Genomic DNA, 22,230 nt, shown 5'->3' with positions numbered 1-22,230 from the left:
TGACATGTTTGATCAAGTTAAATCTGGCTGTGGTTTGTTGGTATACAAACGAGGACCTGAAAACATTACTGCACAGTGCAACAAAGATTCTATGGAGCTTTGTTTATTTCTGAAGAGTTTGAGCTGTGGTTTGATTTATTTACACTAACTGCAGATGTTTTGATAAAAGCCACATTAATAAAGTGTAAACCCACCCTTTGCATAGTAACAGTTTAAATATTTATAAAAATATACAAAGCATGCCTAAGAGTGAATACTGTAAATCCACAAAAGGAAAACAGCTCTGCTCTCAGTTAAGGTTTACAGCATATAATTAAACATATCCTTTATGGTTCTTACAGTGAAGAAGTACAATTCAGATCCAAGTGTTTTTATCAGTATATTCAACATGTGGCTAAACTAGTAATTGTAATTAAGCAATATCTGAACAGCATTTTTTTTCTCTTCGTAGATCTGAAAGGGCACGGCATCATGGGAGCTTTCTTAGATAAGCCAAAGATGGAGAAGCACAATGCCCAAGGGCAGGGTAATGGACTGCGCTATGGACTAAGTAGCATGCAAGGTTGGCGAGTGGAGATGGAGGATGCACATACAGCTGTAATTGGCTTACCAAATGGACTTGATGGATGGTCTTTCTTTGCTGTTTATGATGGACATGCCGGATCCCAAGTTGCCAAATACTGCTGTGAGCATTTATTAGATCACATCACAAGCAATCATGATTTTAAAGGGCGTGGTGCTTCACCATCCGTAGAAAGTGTAAAGACTGGAATCAGAACAGGTTTTCTGCAGATTGATGAACAAATGAGGTTACTCTCAGAAAAGAAACATGGTGCAGATAGAAGCGGGTCAACAGCTGTGGGAGTTCTGATTTCTCCACAGCACACATACTTTATAAACTGTGGAGACTCTAGAGGTTTACTTTGTAGAAACAGGAAGGTTTATTTCTTTACGCAAGATCACAAACCAAATAATCCACTGGAGAAGGAACGGATACAGAATGCAGGTGGTTCAGTAATGATTCAACGTGTCAATGGCTCTCTGGCAGTATCAAGAGCACTTGGGGACTTTGATTACAAATGTGTCCATGGGAAAGGCCCTACAGAGCAACTTGTCTCACCTGAGCCTGAGGTTTATGAAATCGAGAGATCAGAAGAAGATGATCAATTCATCATACTGGCTTGTGATGGTATCTGGGATGTTATGGGAAATGAAGAGCTGTGTGAATTTGTCAGATCAAGGCTTGAAGTCACTGATGATCTTGAAAGAGTTTGCAATGAAATTGTCGACACCTGCTTGTACAAGGTAGTTTGAATTTCTGAAGAAAGTGCAGATTTTTCTAGTATGAATTATATAGGGATAAAATATGTATTATTTGCAAAAAATTAATAATATTTTTATTAACACACAACTTTTTGATACTGTAAAACAATAAAAATGGGGAAAATTACTACTACATCTATATAGTAGACAATACATGCATCAGCATTAGCATACTACACATAATGACAAAATAACAACCACCACAAAAAAGATAAATCATTTACTGGTACATGTTTATAGATGTACATGTGAAAATGAGCTTGTCAGCTGCAGTTTCTGTTGCTAGCTTTTGAACAAGATTTTGGATTGATTTACATAGGATGGATACTGGGAACACATTCTTTTGAATTCCATCTGTTTTGCTGCTCTGATGCTGGATATGCCTTGTAAAGAAAACATTGGCACAAGTTAATTGTGAACAAGTGATTCTGTCTTATGGGGCCAATTTGGACATTATCATTAATTTTAAAAAATCCATACAGTTCTTTAAAAAGTTACTGAAACAATGGTATGATGCTGAACCCATTTAAAGTCATTTTTTACACTTCTGATAGCACTGGAAAGCTGCAAATTTAGAAGCATAAGGATCGTGCAGAAAGTTTTTAAGGCTTACATGCTGCCCATTATCTAATTAAGAGAAAGGTATTCATCTGTCCCTGCCTCCTTTGTCAACCCTGAATGAAGAGCATGGTCACTGTACCTTTTGCCTTTGAGGGAAGAACAGTTGATGTGCTAAAGAGTTTGAGTGGAAAGATTGGCTCAGATTCAATCCTTTCCCCTCTCAGCAATCTCCTTTTCTCTAACTGTCAGCCACATAGAGCTGTTTCTAGTTGTGTGTGTTTATTTTATTTTTTTAAAAAGTCAAATAGAAAGCTATATAATTATTTACTTATTTATTGCCTTTCTCCCACTACAGAGTTTTAAAAAGTTAAAACATTAAAATTTAAAATATATTTTAAAATTCTATGCGACCTTTGCACAGCATTTAAAGTCCAACCCTTGTCAATTTGAGAAAGCCTGGCAGCATAAGAATGTTTTTATGTGCTGCCGAATGGTCAGCAAATGAGTCAAACCCAGCACTTTGAATTGTGCCTGGAAATGAATCAGCAGCCAATGAAGCTGTTGCAGCAAGGGAGTTGTGTGCACCCTATACAACCTGTCTGAGCTCATTGGACCAGCTGAAGTTTTTGGGCACTTTTCAAAGGCAATCACACATAGAATCATACAATAGAATTGTAGAGTTGGAAGAGACCGCAAGGGCCATCCAGTCCAACCCCCTGCCATGCAGGAACTCTCAATCAAAGCATCCCTGACAGGTGACCATCCAGCCTCTGCTTAAAGACCTCCAAAGAAGGAGACTCCACCACTCTCCGAGGGAATGTGTTCCACTGTCAAACAGCCCTTACTGTCAGGAAGTTCCTCCTAATGTTGAGGTGGAATCTCTTTTCCTGCAGCTTGCATCCATTGCTCCGGGCCTCTTCTCTGGAGCAGCAGAAAACAAGCTTGCTCCCTCCTCAATATGATATCCCTTCAAATATTTAAACAAATCATATCACCTCTTAACCTTCTTTTCTCCAGGCTAAACATCCTCAGCTCTCTAAGTTGTTCCTCATAGGATACAGTTTCCAGACCCTTCACCATTTTAGTCGCCCTCCTTTGGACACACTCCAATTTCTCAATGTCTTCTTTGAATTGTGGTGCCCAGAACTGAACACAATATTCCAGGTGAGGCCTGACCAAAGCAGAATATAGTGGCACTATTCTCTTGATCTAGGCACTATACTTTTATTGCTCCAGCCCTAAAATTGCATTGGCCTTATTAGCTGCAGCATCACACTGTTGATTCATGTTCAATTTGTGGTCTACTTGGACTCCTAGATCCCTTTCACATGTTGTCTCCTTAAGCCAGGTGTCCCCCATCCTATATCTGTGCATTTCATAAAAATAGGGTACCTAAGTGCAGTACCCTACATTTCTCCGTGTTGAATATCATATATCATAGAGCGCATTACAGGAATCCAAACAGTATGTAACCAAGGCATGTACCATCGTGGTCAGATCCGACCTCTCCTGGAACGGGTGCAGTTGGTACACTAGCTTTAACTGTGTAAAAGCACTTCTAGTCACCGCAGATACCTGGGCCTCCAGGCTCAGAGCCGAATCCAGGAGTACCCCCAAACTGTGAACCTAAGTTTTCAGGGGAAGTGTAATCCCATCTGACACAGGCTGAATCCCTATTCCTGGATCTGCCTTTTGACTGACCAGGAGCACCTCTGTTTTGTCTGCATTAAGCTTCAATTTATTTGTGCTCATCCAGTTTGTCACAATTGCCATATACCGGTTTAGGACAGGAACAGCTTCCTTGGAATTAGGTGGAAAGGAGTGATAGAACTGGGTATCATCAGCATACTGGTGACACCTTACTCCAAAACTCTGGACAACCCCTCTCTCTACAGTCTCATGTAGATGTTAAAAGCATAAGAAACAGGACTGGACCCTAAAGGATCCCACAGGCCAGTGGCCAAGGAGTTGAGCAGGAATTCTCCAGCACCACTCTCTGAGAAGATCCCTCTAAGAAAGAATGGAGCTGCTGTAGAACAGTACCCCAAGCCCCATCCCAGAGAGGCAACTCAGAAGGATATCATGGTCGATGATATCCAAAGTTGCTGAGAGGTCCAGCAGAACCAACAGGGACACATCCCCCCTGTCTAGTTTGCTGGGCAGGTCATCTACCAAGATGACCAAAGCTGTTTCTGCCCCATAGCCAGGCCTGAATCCATAAATTCCATCTTGGAATCTTGGTGGTCATTTCCCAGAATCCTAGACCATTGGCCAACATGGCTGAGGCTTCTGAGAGCTGAAGTCTAAAATCTCTTAAAGGGCACAGTTTGAGGACCACTGATCTAGATAATAAGATATGGCATTGGTTGTCATATCTTAAGCCTAAATGAGCCTTTTTTTTGAGAAGCGAAAGAACAGCCTTTTCAGTTTCATAGTACAGTGGTACCCCGGGATACGAATGCGCCGCCTTACGAAATTTCCGGGTTACGAAAAAAATCCAATTAAAAAAACTGTTCCAGGTTACGAAGGTTTTTTCGGGTTACGAAAAATTTTTTGGTGCTTTTCGGCGCTATTTCACACGAAATCGCGGCTTTTCCCCATTAGCGCCAATGGGTTTTTCGGCTTGCGAAGTATTCCGGGTTACGAAAGCGGCGGCGGAACGAATTAAATTCGTAACCCGGGGTACCACTGTATATGAACAACTCAGTCCTTTTTTGTTCCATTAAGCTCTTTCATGCAAAAATATAAAAGAAGCTAGGAGATGGTTAAAATCTTACCACTCAGGCAATGTATACTTTGTTCCAATAATGTAGCCTATATTTTGCCAAAATGGAAGGTAGTATGTTAGGTACATTTTGAAACAAAGACGTGATTGTGTTGAAGCAACATTGCAGAAGCCTGATACAAGGAAATGGATTTTCTCTCTTACAGATACAATAATGGAAACAAAGTCCTGAGATTTTTGTTATGTGTGTGAAGTGAAAGATGTGAGACTTGTGAATAATGTTCTGAAAAATAGAATATCATCTGAACTATCTTCTCTCCCCCTTCCAGGGAAGCCGAGACAACATGAGTGTGATACTGATCTGTTTTCCAAATGCACCAAAGGTATTGCCAGAGGCGGTGAAGAGAGAGGCAGAGCTGGACAAGTTCCTGGAAAGCCGAGTAGAAGGTGGCTCTTTTAAAAAAAAATAAGTAACTTCATTTTTAATGGAAAACCCAACAGCCAAGTGCTAAATTAATATATTTTTAAAATTAAATCCTGAAGTGCCATAATGTGTCTAGCATACACTTCACATAAAGGTACTTTTGCTGCCTTTTTGGTTGTGTGTGGTACGTTTTAAAATAGGTGTCTTTGATTATTCTACTTACAATAAAGAAAGATCTCAGTATAATATTTGTATTGGGGCCAATACTAGCAATAAATTCAGAGTGTAGGTGATTTTTCATTTTGGTTGTTGACAAGGCAGTTAGCCATCATAGCACAGTTATATCTAACGGTTGAACAATGTATGTTACAGTCCAGTAATAATAACTTTGAAATCAGTAAAATTGTAAACCAGCCTTCCCCAGTCTGGTAGCCTTCCAGTGGTTTGGACTTCAACTTGCATTGTTTGTGACCTTTGGCTGGGACTTATGGGAGCTGAAGTCCAAAATACCTGGCACCAGATTTGTAAGGGCTGCCATAGACAATGTTAATTTGGCAATTTGTGTTTTTTACAGTTTTGAGCCATATGGTTCAAAACTAGTCCTGATTAAAATATACTAAAAATCTGGACTAAAATGGTATATTCGAGTCTATATTATATAGTGCCTTTCAACATGTGCAGTGCATTCCTGTTCATGTTTACACAGTAGTAAGTCCCTATATGTTCAACAGGGCTTACTCAGTAGGTATATTCAGAATACATGTTGTAAGTAACACTACTATGATTGCATATTCATTTCTAAGTGAATAAAACATTGTGAATGTTAGGTTAGTAGAAATTAAAATTTTTAAAACAGATTTATTGAAAAAATGGTGTTATATATCTAAGCTTATTACATTGTAAGGCTCTGGAGCTGTCAGTGTCGTATACCAGTGTGACATATTTTTATGTCTGTTGTATTAACTTTTTCAGTTAAGCTTTTCGTGCACTTTATTTATTTATTTATTTTGTTCTTTATATAACCTAACAAATTGAGTCAAACATAAGAGATGTCTTGAATAAAGTAGACTTTAGATTGCTTACTGAGAACCAGTATAGAATAATGGCTGTAACTATGCAACAAGTCCAGACATCTCTGGTTCAAATCTCATCTGTCATGATCTCACTAGAAATCATAGGCACACTACTTTCACTTCACCCAATTCCCTTTCTTTTGTCTTCACTAGAGAGATACTAATACTGATATATGCTATGGGCCAGCTATAAGAAGTACAGGAAAATAATGTAGGTGAAATGCTTTGAACAAGTGGTATATAAAAGCTTTAGTAAGAGCACAGCTAGGAAAAGTTACTTGTTAGGCTACTAGTCCAAACACTGGCTATGTTGGCTACAGGATTCTGACAGTTCCAAAAAGTAACTGTCCCAAGATATGAGGATATGTACTAAAGTAAGTACTTTTTACAGTGCATTCTCTCTGTATTGGGGGAAGTCCAGATAGTGGCTGCTGATAGTTCATATTTAAGAAGCACATTTTATCCATACACCCAGTGTTTGAAATCGGACATATATAATACAAGTAAGGTGGGTACAATGTAAAGTTTTACTCTAAATATGGTTTAGGAACTTGGCTTGCAACAACCCAGTGGGGTGTTGATCCATATTTAATGGATGAAATGTAGACAGATGTTAGAGAAAAATAATGTTTCCCTATTTGTCCACGTGTTTGACAGTTTTCCTTATCTAGTGGTGTGTGTAAAAATTATAGCAAAAGTGTACCAGGGCCTTTCAGAATATTCATTCTGTTGGATTTATTCACCACCAGAAAGCTGTTACTGTATTGAAGACCAGAGCTTCCTCTAGAGACATTTTAGATATGGTATGAGGGGCTATAGCCAAAAAGTAAAATCATCTATTTTGTTTCTGTATGTGTGTTTGCATGCATAAGTTTCTTGGGATATGTCTGAAACTATATACATACTAAGTGTAACAAACTCCCTATTAATACATGGGTTGACTTTACAATTATTTGTCAGTGAGTGAAATTAAACTTTATGTGAATAAACAACGTAGCCAAAGGTCAGTGTGATCATACCTCATTGTTTTGAAAAGTATCCTGTTCAGGCCCCCACAGTGTCCCTGAATTGCTCTTTAAAATGTCCCGAATTCTAAAAACAGTATGGGCTATTTGGCACAGAAGCAATTCAAAGGCAGCTGCATGTGGTTTCTAAGCAGTATTTCTTTCCATATTTTCTTTTTAAATGCTCTTGCATGAAATCTGTGTCCTATTTTTTAAATCTGGAAGGTGTTAAAGAGTACTGTAACTTAGACACTGTTGAGACAGCATTTGCAGTGGAAATTCTGCATTGAAACCTGCACAAACACCTCATAAGTTATATATGAAGTAGCTAATAGGTAGTTCTCTTTTTCACAGTTCATCAGAATCTGATGCAATTGATGAACTAGCTGAATTATTCAGAAATGCACTCAATAAACTGATTCTGTTATCTCCTTAAAATGCCAGATGTAATATTTTTGAATTTAAGTTTTAAATTGGCATGCTCAATAAAAGCATATAAGTAAGTTTATATTATATTGCCCACATTGAAATTAAAAAGGGACATCTTAAAAGTATTAGAATCAGACTGCCAAGAAACAGTTGGTTTACCATGGAGAATTTTTCAGACTGATTAGACTTAGGACTCATACCTTTCCTTTAATATTCAAGTAAAATAGTTAATCTTATAAATACAATTTGTTTATTGCTCTGTTGGACTTATGTTTCACATTGGTTTAGAAGAGCCTATACCAAAAGTAAATTATTCTGTCTTTATCTCCTTTCCATGTTCTGTATCTGTGTTGAACAATTTCAGCTGTAATTGTGTAGTAAACAGTATTTGTGCCACCTGAACCAATTCAGTACAAATTACAGATGTTGAAAAATGTAGTCCAAGCATTCTTCTAGTCTCAGAGTAATGAGACTAGACCAGTACTTCTCAACAGATCCCTCATTCAGTACTAAGACTGCAATCCTCAGACTGCTCCACCAATGCAAAGTCCATTCATGTTTTTAGTGGGACTTGCAGAACTGAAGCATGGTTTTAATACATTTTTAATGCATGTATGTTGAATAATGCACTAATTTACATTTCTGTATTTCATGGAATTCACTGAGTTTGATCCATTTAAGCGTGATATAGCTCTTTCTTAAGCTAACAATGTGGAGAACTGGAAGGCTCCCCCCCAATGTATCGAGACTGGCACCCTATTTGAACCCATTGGTCATAACTGTTTCTTTCTTTCCTGGAAACCTGCTGCTCACCAGTGGTCAATGGTTCATGGGCTGCCACTTGTCAACATACCAGGACTCTGTTGAGTAGCACTGGTATGGATTATCTTCAGCAAAACTGAAATGTTTAGATATACATGCTTTCTCTCATCTCAAGAAAGGAACAGGCTGGTCTTTGGATATAAAAGCACTTTCCCACACTTGTAAAAATAAAGAATGTGCCACCCCCCAATATAAACCATAGCCTCTTGTAGTTAAGAGCAATTGTATCAAAGTGAGCTGCTCATCAATGCTTTTTGCTTGTCTCTCATCTTCTTTTGCCACAGTTAGAAAAAGTGTTTCAAGTTAATAAGAAAGAGCTGCAATATGCATTGATAAGATAAAAGATATCAGAACATGAAGGCCAATAGATTGTGCCATACATAATTGTGGATTGTACCAGTATCTCTCTAGTATAAATGTATGTTAGTAGAGAATGTATATCAAATGTACTGCAGCTTTAGGTTGTAGAATTGTGTAGTTCAGGAAAATTTAAATCTTTTTATTTTTGTACAAAAGATAGTAATATTAGATGTTATAATAGATGTTCAAAATTCAAAATAAAAGAACTTGACAAAACAAATATGAGATCTTTGCGCTTTTATTCAGTTTTCAGCATTAGAAGTCTTTGTTCTGAGTAGCAGATGATAAAATACATAATCTGGCCCTAGTTATATGTTCAGTCTTAAAGAAAGATGCTTTATTCAAAATGCTGTCCAGGATCCAAAGAGCTGTATAGCCAGCTCCATGATCTCAAGGAGCATCATCCTTGCCACTTACATAGCATAGTTTTCTGCTATATGGCAATATACATTTGAAACTGAGGCAATTAGCTGTTAAGATATCAGAAGCGGGGAGAAAACCTAAATTATTTTACTGGGCTAGCCCAAGCCCTTTGTTTATGGCTAAGCAGCTCTTTAGGTCCTGTCCCGTATTAACTATTCTTTCTTTTGGAAGTGGGGGCGGGAGAGACCAGGTACAGGATTAAATTAAATGGCTTGTGTTTGCCATCAAGTGCTATCTTGTTAGCCAACAAATTTGACTAAACCTTGCTGGGAAGAGAAAGTTACAACTCCCCCCAAATTAGAACTGTGTTCTTGTTTAAAACAGATTTCATATAGCACACTGGTATAGATTACAAAAAATGTAGTTCATAACATTAGTTTTATTTTGGTGGAGGATTGAAACAACCTGTTTTGGGAACACAGCACTTCTGATCAAAATTATTCGTGGGTATTTTCAGGAAATGGTAGCCCACAGGCAAAAATAGTCTCTTGATTTTAAACTGTTCCTCTCCTACTAAAAAAACATCCATAATAAGAGACTTTGATGTCTAGCAATATTGCAGGAGAAAATGCTTGATCCCTTCAATGCTTTCAGTTAAGGTTCTCAGGTAGCAAGTCTGAGAAGGACCACTGCCTCAGGTTGGGAGGGCACTGTCAGTGAGGACAGTACTGGGTAACTGAATAAATGGTCTGGCTTTTTAATATGTTATATGTCCAAACAGTGTCAGTTATTATTCATTTCTATCTTTACATGAGTTTTTCGACCACTGGAGCAGTTGGTGATGTTTTGAGACCTACCTAAGAATTTATTTTGTTTTCTTTTTAAATTACTGAGACCTTGCTGCCTGATATTTTGTGAATATGGTGCATTTTGTGGTATTGACTTGAAGATAAAATTGACCATTCAAATACTGCTTAAAATAGAATAATTTGTTGCAAAATGCACATTTTTGGCTGTTCTAAAATTCCTTCAATGGGCCTTACGTAATTGTGTGAATTTTTGTATCTGTCAGTTTAATGTAATGCATGGTTTCTTGATGCTGTTTTTGTTCAAGCGTTGTGTTCTTTGTACTATGTCAGTGAAGTTTTAGTATTTCAGTTTGTAAAATGGTCCTAAGCCATTCTCACATTGTACTTAATTTTCATTAACTAAAAATGCTGTAGATAATTTATCTGTCAAGTTCATTTGTAAATAATTGTTTTCTTCTTAGATACTTTAAGCACCCAATCTCTCAGTGCTCTTTTAGCACTCCCTTGCAATCCCATTTAGATGTTTTTATTATCATCTATATACTAATATATTTTATATTTGTTGTATGAAAGATATGCAGGAGAATTGTTTTCTTTCCCACCACTGTTTTTTTAGGGTACCAAAGTCACGGAAAAGTCAGTATTCAGTAAGAGAAAACTGTTTCAAACATTAGTCTGTCTTCAATAAAAATGAATGTTGCAGTCTTATCAATTGCATTTGGACTGAATTTACAAGAAAGTGCTTCTGATTCCCAGAGATCATAAAGAAGCAGGGTGAAGGAGTGCCAGACTTAGTCCACGTCATGCGTACATTACAAACAGAGAGCATCCCAGACCTTCCCCCAGGGGGTGAATTGGCAAGCAAGTGAGTTTACACCAGTGTAAATATGCTTTTGATTTTAGATTAGCATGTATTTTTTATAAGGCCACTCTTAAAGGTTTGTGGGGGGGGCAGATGGGACTAAAGTGTTTTGGAGGAGCTTATCAATGGTCACCCTAACCATTTATTTCAAATTTGGGGATGTAATTAAGAAAAGAAATGAAGGCATGGGCCATTCATTGTGGGTGATTGGGAGGTGGTTGCTAAAATTAAAAGGAAGCCTGTGTCATACTGCAGATGAAGAAAGGTCACGCTATTTTTAAGGGTGGCCTCATCCTTTAACAGATGTTCTTAAATATTAAAGTGTACTGATGTATAAAACTATGTTTGTTTTGGTATTTGGTTTATGTTTTTGACTGAATTAGCAAAGCAACTTTTATTTGGTAGATTAAATATTGTTTGTATGGTTCCCTTTTCACAAAATTCATTGTTGCCTTTCTTGATTTATAATTTTATTCTTATTAGCACAAGACTTTAGGGATGGATTAATGCACACTGATGATGACACTATGAAACATTTAATAAATAGATATGGAAGTAGATATTTTCTGTTTCATGATATTTAACATCAAAATATTTGACAGATATGGTAAGATCAGAATGTTTTCTGTAGAGCATAGACAAGACTTTATACGATGTGGGCTCATTCCTACTGTTAGCCTTCAGTTGGATTTGCCTACAGATTAACTCTCTAATTCAACAATTAATTCAGTGGTTCTCCTTTATTTGGGACTGATCAATGCAATCTGGTCCTATATCATCTACCTTGATTATCAAGTGTTGGTTTAGAGATTCGAGTACTTTAAGAATGGTCTTCACTGGTTCTAAATTTTCTGAACATTAACATTATTTGTGTAGCTTTGCTCTTTTCCCACCTACTGTCAGAGGTTTACATTAACATGAAGGAGAGGGTCTTTTATGTGATCGTATTGGGCTAATGGCATTTCCTACCTAGAGAGATTTGTTTGGTCCTGTCACTGTTCAACATTTAGCAGGCAGAAGGTATTTCTAGCCATTGTTTTCAAAATATATGTTTAGCGTTTCTTTTCCTACTATGTTTTAGATGGTGCTACAATTTAGTTTATTGTAAAACTCTTAATTGTTCTTTTTGAATAATTATGAGGTTGTAACTTTTAGCCTCCTTCAACTGATTTTCATATAGAAATATGTATTAAATGTAGGTAAATAAATTTTAGAAGACACCACAACTAAAGCTGTGCTAAAATCCTCATTCATTCTGGCAGTTCTAGATCTCACCATTTAGGGTGTTTTTAAACTACAATTGCCCCTCTATTTTCGTGAGGGATCCGTTCTGGACACATACACACCCCACGAAAACAAAAACGGCCAATATTCAAGCTCCATTGGCTTGAATGGCAATGAACGACCCATTTTATCTCCCTCCATTTGCCATTTGCACATAATAAATGTATTTTATAATAAATAAACTTATTTATTGACCGCCTTTCCAAAAGATCAGGGCAGTTTACAAAATTACATAAACAAATACACAAAATGCATAAACAATTTACATAAGCAAATAAATAAAATACCTAAACAATACACAATATATACAAACTAAAATTCCATCTCTCATCCCTTAGTTAAAATACAGTCATAATTAAACATTAAACAAAATTACATAAACAAATATCCACCTGACCTTTTATAGCTGATTTTATGGAACATTCCCACTCTGACTTGATAGCACTGAAAATTGACGATGATTTGGCCTTTTTAGTGATTGGTAGTAATATTGCTGTTGTTTTAGTGATTGTATATTTAGAGAATATTGTATTTTGTATTGTAGTGTGGTTTTTATTCTTTGCTGTAATTCCACCTCGATCTGCAGGGAGAGGCGGAAAATACAAATAAAATTTATTATTATTATTATTATTATTATTACTATTACTATTACTATTATTAAATACATAATATATTAAATGATTTACATAAGCAAATAAATAAAATACAAAATCAAAACATAACACATATATAAACTAACATTCCATCACTCATCCGTTAACTAAAATACAATCATCATTAAACATTAAAAACATAATTTAAAAATAGAGGTGCTTTCCTCGCGTAAGCGAGGAACATGGATCCCAAGTCCATGAAAACAGAGGGGCGACTGTACTGCCTTGTACTGAAATTTAGGGCATTATGTATAGATTGATTTAAGTACCCCTGGATCAAAGATCAACTGAAATGACTTGAACATGTTAATACTGGATATTTGGCAAGGATTACTTAGAATTTCCTGACTGGATGAGTTCATAACAATATCCCAAATTTCCCTTACCTAGAAGATGCTCATGAAAATGTGATCATTATATAGACTGTGATCCAAATACCTACTTGGGGGGTGTAGTTGAGAGGGGGGCAGAATGAGGATATTTCCCTCAAATAAGAATTTTGTTTTCCTTCCCATTGAAATTTTCCATCAGACCCTAAATTTCTAGCATTACAGATAGTAAGTCACTGAAAACCATTTGTATATGAAGCTGTGTTTGCATTCTCTTTGTAACTTTGCTGTCCCTTTTTTGTGCAGCAGGCCTGAACTAGACTTCTAAATGCTCAACCTAAGTTTTGTGTTACTGTAATGTTAGAAATTTGGGGCAAAATTCTTATTGGGGGGGGGGGTGTCAGTGACCTCCATCCCTGAATCTACTTTTGACATGATCAACTTCTCAAGCATGATCTATAGGATGTTTCAAAATGGGTTTGCTATAAGGCTGCTCTTCAAATGTCCCTAGAAATTCAAGTCCTCTGGGGCACAAAGGACTGGATGGCGTATTCTTTAATTTCTGGCCCTCTACTGGTGCTCTCAGATGATTGAATGATTCTTTGAAAACAGAGCAAGCCTCTCCTCTTTGTCTATAAGCACCATAATTTCTCAGTACAGGGACTCAAAGCTGCTGCCTTCTTAAAATATTAGCTAGAAAATAAATAAAGGCAAAACAGAAGGACATATAGATGCCAGCCACAGATGCGGGGGGAAACATCAGGAAGAAAACCTTCTAGAACATGGCCACATAGCCCGAAAAAACCCACAAAAAACTAAGGACATATAGAGTTTGGATAGGATTTGCATAGCCACAAATGTGAAAGTAGGTAGGAACTTCTCACCAAGATTGACCAGTCTAATATCTCTTATTGTCATTTAGGTACCAGGTAAAGTATATATATATAACTTGGATTTCCAGTAGATCTTGTGATGTGGTTTAATTTAGTGTGGCATTTGATTTGTTTCACTGTTGTCAGCATGTTTGGACTGTAGATAATTATGGGCTACTGCTTAATTAGCTGTTGCTTTTGTCTGCTTTTATTAAATAGAAGTATGGTTTTATATAGTTGTTTCTTTATTGATTTTATGGAATTATGGTAAACCACTTTAAATACCATTTGGTTGAAAACTGTTGTACATTTTTTATAGATAGAATCGTCAAGTTACTACTCATAGAATCATAAAGTTGTGAATGCTGCTCAGTGATTTTAAACGAAGTATATTCATTTTAAGCATCTGTGTTTTAAAATCACAATTAGTCTCTAGGAAATGCTGACCTTTCAACCCTCTCTTTTCTTCACTTGCTTTAGACGGAGTGTGATTGAAGCAGTTTATAACAGACTGAATCCTTATAGAAATGATGATACTGTGAGTATTGGTACTATTCTGTTAACCTGTCCTTTATTAAGCATTTCAGTGTCCGTAGTTGAAAAGTTTATTTGTCAGTGTGCTTAAAATTAATTTTGTTCATATAATTAAAATGTCCAGATTAGTGAGTCTCTGTTCATCATTGATGTTGAGAGAATTTACTGTGAATCCACAGTTGTTTTCTATTTGAAATCAGAAGTGTGAACATACTTGTAACAAGAAATATTTTGCCACACATCAATGTTGTGTTAAATGTGGAATTGAGGGCTCTGTTGTCTCATCTTGCAATGCAGTTCAGGATAAAGTTGACCCACTAAGTCTATTTTTGCTGTAGGTTTAGCACTTGATGGACAGGCCATTAACTTGTCTCCATTTCCTCACTGGAATTTGGCTCACTTGTTGAGGTTTGATAGCCACATCAGACAGAGAAGCTCACTGGGCATTTTCCAGTTTACCTAACCTAATTGAATTATTGGAGTGTAGCTATGTAAATCATGTATGCTGCTGTCTGACTAGTATACTGAAATTATTTATTGTTTCCTTGTTTATTCTTTTAAAGCTTTGTCCTGTTTTTCTTTTGTACTTCCTCTTTTTCACCCAGTCTTCTGTATCAAATGTCTGCATACACTTTATTAGTGTATGTGCCCCAGGCACATAACACACAAATACACATTGACTTTTCACTTCTAGAAGCAGTAGCAATTTCCTTTTTATTTAAGGCAAATACATACAGCCATCTATGTCCTCACCAGATTTTTGCCTCAAAGTGTTTCACTTCTACTGCAGTTGTGTTGGGGCACATACACCAATAAAGTGTATGCAGACATTGGAGTGTAGCTATATAAATCATGCATGCTGCAATACACAGAAGAGTTACCATGTATACTTGACTATAAGTCGACCTCATGTATAAATTGAGGGCAGGTTTAAGGGCCAAAATTATGGATTTTGATATGACACGTGGATAAGTTGAGGGTAAAACTTAGGGGCAAGTGACAAAAGATCTAAAAGAAGGAGGCAAAGGAAAACAATGCCAAAGAACTTACAAGATTTCATCAGGCATAACTGTGCTCACACTAAAGGTTGGTTGGATGGATGAGAGAGTAGAAGTGGTCAGTGCTTCCAAGACAGATTATACTCTTGCCTTTTACCAGGGGATGTTTCCTTTTCTTAATAAGAGTTAAAATACAGAACTTACATGGGTATATATACAGTATACATGGAATGAAATGAAGGACACATGGAACAAAGAGCCATATGAAGATGAGCCCCAAATTCCAAAAAGCGAGGTGGAAGCTACAATAAGAGAAATGGTGAAAAACAAATAACTAGGAACAGATGATATTCCAATCAAACTGCTGCGGGCTACATTGATAGAGTCAGTTGTAGTGCTGACTGTGGGTCAGGATTGACTCAAGGCCAGTTAACAGCAACAACAACAACGGTATACATTACTCATTAAAAGAATAAAATGCAATTTAAAATATAAAAACAATACATATTAAAACAGTTAAGAATAATACAACACATTAAAACAATAAAAATGAAACTATATACAGATCCCTAAAAACCTTCAAATCCAGCACCATAGAGCATTAAGAGCCCAACCTCAACTGTCTGTAAGGGACTGGCAGCACAAAAAACCTTTTAACTTGCCACTGAAAGGACAGCAAGGATGGGGCCATCCTAGTCTCTCTTGTGAGGCCAGAGAGGTTAATTGAATCAGTTAAATGGTACAGTTCTGTATAGTGAATTATACCTATTTATATAGCCATGTAAAATGAATTAAACTACACAGGGCCAATTAAAAATTGGGCATTTCAGTTCCCCCCATGTGCATTTTTCATTTACCCATTCCAGTTCCATTTTATTCTACTGGCTTCAGAATTTTTGAGGGTCTTGCATCTAACCTTTCAGGCTTCAAATGCCAGAAAAGCAGAAAAATGTATTATCCTGAAAAGATCAGAATAAGGTGCATGGTAGCACATATAACTACATATGCCAGCTAATACTCAGAAGGTGCATACAAATTATGTAAAGGATATTTTATAGATATATTTTATAGCAGCAGTATCTGTGGAGGGGCAAGTTTTATCAGAACATAGGCATCAAATGCTGTTGTTTCTTTTCTTGTACTCAGGTGATGTCTCATAGGGTGGCTCAAACTTGACTTTATCTTCCTAGAACTGATATATGATACAATAGTCCCTTATTTGAACATCATTAAGAGAGGCAGTTCCTGAGTAGTTCTTGTATTTATTATGTAAAATAGCTCTTCTATCTAGATTTTAAGATGTTAAAGTATGTACCATTGATTTCACTGAAATGTGTTTTCTAAGCTTTATGTAGCAGAAAAACTGAAAAACCCAAACAACCACATGTATGAATAAGTTTTAGGTTAAATCATTAGCCACAGTTAACTCTGACGTCTAAAAATGGCCTGCTTTGGATTAATCATTTAAAGTTGAGGCCTAGTTTCACCAGCTTTGTAAATCAGATATCTTGTTAAATGCCTGTACATTGTTATTCCCAGAGTAGAGCTCTTCTGAAAGAAAGTAAGACCAGAATCCTAAAATTATCGATATATTTACCCTTTTCAGTCTGGATTATCCAGAAACTGCTGTAATTTTGGGCGCTCCAGACTTTAAAGGGTTCCTTCTCTTTTCTTTAAGGACTCTGCATCAACAGATGATATGTGGTAACACTGCTATCTAAGTTATGGAGTTGACACCCACTATCCTCATGAAAGATGCACTCAACCCACAGTGACCCTTCTTCACATCCACCTTCCACCTTACTTGAAGGGAAAAGATGTGTTGGCGGAAATGACTACACCAGAAAACATCGATCCAACACCTAGCCCAGGAACTGATCCTTTTTTCCTTTTTTCTCCCTTTTTTTTGCAAAATAGACTTCTGTAAAAGTGATTATGAACCCATAATGTTGTAAATTGGACTCTAATAAGCAATTTTATGTTGTATGATTTTGTTTTGTAAAGTGCAATTGTGGTTGTACAAAACGCTTATTTAATACTGAATTGCTTTACATTACTTAAGGTTAGATGAACAGCTTGGTTTGTTTTAAGGCAACAATAGTCTAGCCCTTTCTATTCCTATTTGTGATTCTGGATTGCTGGGAGCAGCAACCTAGCCAGCTAATGCTCAGGAGGTGCATACAAATTATGTAAAGGATATTTTATACAGAGGCAGATAATTGCAACTCTAGTATGGAAAATAACTGGACTTCAGTTCATTCTCCATTGACTTTTAATTGTTCCTTGTTCTGAATTCCTGTGGGGTTTAAAACTCCCATGAAATATATGGGAAGTTTGGAAAAAGAAGGGGACAGAATCACCAACCATCCAAGGTGGCCATAAATATAGATTGTGGGGTTTAACATGCCTTGATTATTTGAACCTTTTTTTCCCCAGAGCAAATCTTTACCTTCAGTTATTAGCTTATATAAGGCTGTATCTTTTCCATATTTAGGAGTCTGCTCCATTTTTATTATCCTGATTGGCTGGGCTGGCTGCTGTTCCAAGTAAAATACTTTGAATTCCATTTTATCAATAAAGCTTGATTTAACAAACCAGAAATTAACAATATATGCGTAACTCCTTCCCCTCCCCGTCTTCTGAAATGCTTGTAAATGAGATGTCATGTGAATACATATTTTTATTAACTAATTGCCCATTTATGAAATGGGGGAAACTCTTAACTGTTGCCCAAGGCACAGGGGGATTTTTTCAGCTGGTGTAATATGGTTTGAGAAATGGAATAATCTTTTTACATGGGTTTCTTTTGAAAAATTTTACTTTGAGAGAGTAACATGAGCTTATAGCTTATATTTGCCTCTTGTTAATGAAAACTCATTTGTCAGAGCCTGACAATCTTACTTTTTATGGTATTTTTTTTATGACCTCCCATTGACTTAGAACAAAAAATTAGTGATTTAACAATACATTACATGTGATTTGAAATACAGCCTGTTCAGGATATTTAGCTGTTGGGATTAAATTGCTAATTTAAAAAATATGAAAGTACAGTAATACAACTAATTTGACTTCACTTTTCTGCTACTGAACATACAAAAGTAAGTTTTCAGATCAGTTGTGTTTGCAGAACTACTGTTTTGTGCACCTTGTATTTTTTAGTTGAAGATCAATATGTACGTTTGTTTAACCTTTCAGTCAGCAGATGCCACTCCAAAGGAAAATCAGCAAAATATATAAATAGGTTGTAGCAATGTAGCTAGAATTTTTTTAAAAAGGTGTAAAGTATACCTTTTTATAGGAAGCAATGTATAATGTGTTTTTCTATATCCGTCTTTCCCCCTAACTTTGAAATATACATTTGTGTGTATATATAGCCTTAAAACTATTGAAGAGTTAGGGAGTGTCAAACAGTGAAAAAGTAACTTAATAATGTTTCAATTAAGGATAGCATTATACCAGCAAACACTTAATTTTATTCCTCTTGTTTGTGTGAGGTGCTTAACCTTAACATATGGTTGTATTCAGTTTGTACCCTGTTGAAGCATGAACGAAGAAAACATAAGCACTGTTTGTATTTATACATTTCTAGCAACCTTGGGTTTTGAAGAACAAGTCCCTCACCCTATTTACAAATAATTGCTTAAAATGTACAAATTTGTTGAGTTCAAACTATAAAGATTTCAAATGTATAACTTCACAAGTACCTAGGAGACCAGAATTTAAAATACTGCATCATCAGCTAGTTAGTGTTAAACTGGTTTAGAATTGGAACAAGAACTCTGTCTGCTCCTTCCCCCCAATCCCCACATGTTTACCGAAGTGTAGTTGTAAAAATTGCAAAGCTTCTGCTCCAACTGTGGGAATGAAGGTTTAAAGTGTTTTTCAAAATCACCAGTGGAAAGCCATATGTTAAAAGAACAATATAAAATGTCATAAAGACATAGCACATGTTTAAAATTGACTGCAAGTGCACCATTCTTTTTTTAAAGAAAATCTTCTGCTGTTGCTACTAGTGCTATGAAGGGGGGGGTGGGGGGTGGCAGAAAGCACAGCAGTTGTAGATTCCCTTACGTTTGGCACTTTAAAGTGGTCAAAGCACTGTGTCAATTATGCCTGCTCAATACACTGCTATTTTACGTATACCAAAATGAGATTAAATTCATTTAATCAGTGCATCACGTTTTCTAGCAAGGATGTGCATTCTTGTTCATTAATCTGCAAAAAAGAAAGCACTTTTCATTTTTGCAACTTTTTTAAATGCTTAAAAAATGATGGAACTCCTCAGGGGTGATGCCGCAGAGTTTTTAAGAATTGTGTGCTATTTATTTCCCTAACTGGAGGGGAGGAGTGGATTCCTGTGTGCTGACAAAATAAAGGAATATGATGGTCCCAAATTTATCTGTAAGGTGTTAATATTTCATATCTCTGCTGTTTACTGTATATGTGTGTTTGTAAAGTTTTCTTACTCTGAGATAGCATTGCATTTCTATTATATTTTTAACTTTATCACTGAGTTCTATAGACAGCAAAGTGTTCTGAGAACTCTCCACCAAAATAATCTCTGCATTCTTACTTTTAAAATCATGGTTGGATTCAGCTTACTATTTGAGTTGGTGAACTCTGTTTTGTTTTTAAAGTGACCCATTGGACTCATTTTTTCTTGTTGCTTTTTATAGAATTCCATTTATACACTGAACATAACTGTGTTGAAAATGCAAGTTCTGAGTTCATTTAGAAATCTCACACTTTATGCATGGTTTCATGTTTATATATGTGTGTTCCTGTGCAGTGGGAAAGTGCTACGTTAAGTTTTAACTGACTAAAATATTTCAGTCTAAAAATTGGTTTCACTGCATAAGGCTCCATTCTTCCATCAGTTCAGAAATACTAGATTTCTATCCTCATGGTTTAGAAACCGCTATAAAAATGAATGTGTAACCTTATTTGTGGTAGTGGCATAATACAGCAGTACATCTGGTTCAAAATAGTGGGCTGGTTTTCCTTTTGTCAGTTTCATTTCAGTCGGAAGGATCTGAAGTTCAAATCAGAGAGAAGACTCTGATCAGTAAGTACTATAATGCATGTAAAAAAACCCACAGTGTGATTACACTGTGCTATACCACAGTAATAATAACTGATTTAGTGAAGGAATTTAAAGCAGCCACAAATGAAAATTAATTCCTTTTTAGCAATGTGTCTCTTACCTTTGAGGTAGTTGAAGTTTCTGTCTTCTTACTACTCAAAGAAGACTAAGAGCCATTGTTAATGTTGCAGTTACTGTTCTACTTCACTGTTTCTAATCATAAACATTTTGAGACCCCCAGTGTCGAATGTATTAATATTAAATACATAACTATAATGGCTTGTCTCTTTCACACACACACACACATCTCCCAGCATTTTCCACTTTCAAGTGGGAAATGATGGGTAAGACTATGTTTGTTAGAGTGCTTCCAAAACTACCATAACCAATGCGGCAGAATGATCGCATCTGCAGTCTACACCAACTTCTGAAGGGCCATATGTTCCTTGTCCCTGTGCCAAAAAGAAACTCAAATTCCACAGTTTATGTTTTCAGTTTTCATCTGCAAGTTACTGAGAGTAGATCTGTGCTCTGCTTGCAGCATGCTATCAGAAAAACTGAAGGAAGACATGAACATCCTTTACAATGAACAGATAAAACCAGATGTAGGAGGTAATTTTTGGAGCTAGTCAAAAATGATCTAGCAAGAGAAGCAACTTGTGAACTTAATTGAAGCTCCTTTAAATCTCATTACACAATTGTTTTGCTCTGTTCATGGCTCCTGGCCTGTCTTGGAAGAAGCAGGTGTATTCCATATAAACTAGTAAAAAAGACAGGCTTTCAGAGTCCTGCAGGCAAAGAGACTCCAAACTGTCTGTTGGTTTAAGGTCAGACAGCTATTTAATTTCCCCACTAGGCCAGTTTCCCTCACTGTGGCATGAAATGGTGTACTATATAAGAAAGCTGATTTTTAACTCATGTTGAAATAGTTAACATTTAGGAGCGGGGGAGAATGATCTCTGCAAGATACTGCAGAAGGAAACTGTCAACTAATGTTGAAATGCCCTTGCAGAAAACTCTTTACTCTGTTTCATCCAAGACAGGGAGCTGTTTTCCAAAAGCCTTTAGTGACGCGAAGCATCAAATACCAACATTTTACAAAATTGCCCATAGATAGTTATAATGGCATTGGGGCCTTGACAGAAATGGCTCTAGCTGCTTCTAGTTGTATCCTAAGGGATTTATGGAGCCAGCTGTAGTGCCTGCCTTCCAGTTGACAAAACCTCATTCTACCTCAGAGTTACTATCAACCACTCACTAGATTTTTTTTTTTTGGTGCATTCTTTTTTTTTTTTTTAAATAGCTTTTAAGATTGCAAAGGGATCTTTGATACTGAAAGAAAGAAGCTGGTAGTGTGAGCTTTCATAGACTTGAGTCTGTTTCCCCAAGCATCTGTGGAAGTAGACTCAAGTCTACAAAACCCCATGCTACCAGCTTGTTTCTTTCACTTAGGCCTTGAGCAGACGGGACAAAAGGAGTGGCCAGAGGCTGCTCCCACTCTGATCGCTGCAGGACCATGGTGACCACATGCATCCAGCCCCAATCTGGGCTGCTGCTGCAGCAGTCATCATCCAGGCCAGCAGAAAGAACAGATCTTATCTGCTTCTTTTTGGCCCAGTTCATCCACAGCCTCTGTGTGGCTTCCCACCGCATTTGGGGTGTGTGTCATCTAAACGCTATGCCCTGAACAAAGCTGGAAACTGCATCATTTGGCACGTCTGT

At 36.7% G+C, this 22,230-nt stretch overlaps 1 protein-coding gene across 3 annotated transcripts in view; it reads left to right on the top strand.

Moving 5' to 3' along the window:
• PPM1A (protein phosphatase, Mg2+/Mn2+ dependent 1A) overlaps positions 1 to 20,368 on the top strand; it is a 45,605-nt gene extending 25,237 nt beyond the window's left edge. For 2 of the 3 annotated variants that reach the window (XM_042453292.1, XM_042453299.1), the window contains 5 exons: positions 452 to 1,305; positions 4,939 to 5,056; positions 10,650 to 10,758; positions 14,374 to 14,431; positions 17,104 to 20,368. In XM_042453292.1, coding sequence (XP_042309226.1) covers positions 472 to 1,305; positions 4,939 to 5,056; positions 10,650 to 10,758; positions 14,374 to 14,431; positions 17,104 to 17,133 — 1,149 coding nt within the window. In that variant the 5' untranslated portion in view covers positions 452 to 471 and the 3' untranslated portion in view covers positions 17,134 to 20,368. The remainder of the gene's footprint in view (positions 1 to 451; positions 1,306 to 4,938; positions 5,057 to 10,649; positions 10,759 to 14,373; positions 14,432 to 17,103) is intronic. The other variant, XM_042453308.1, reaches the window with a different exon arrangement.
• Positions 20,369 to 22,230: the final 1,862 nt, after the last annotated feature.

This window comes from Sceloporus undulatus, chromosome 1 (assembly GCF_019175285.1).
Source record: "Sceloporus undulatus isolate JIND9_A2432 ecotype Alabama chromosome 1, SceUnd_v1.1, whole genome shotgun sequence".
In the NCBI taxonomy this organism is placed as follows: Eukaryota; Metazoa; Chordata; class Lepidosauria; order Squamata; family Phrynosomatidae; genus Sceloporus; species Sceloporus undulatus.
The sequence above is the reverse complement of the archived record's forward strand: the minus strand, read 5'-3'. Positions and strand labels throughout refer to the sequence as shown.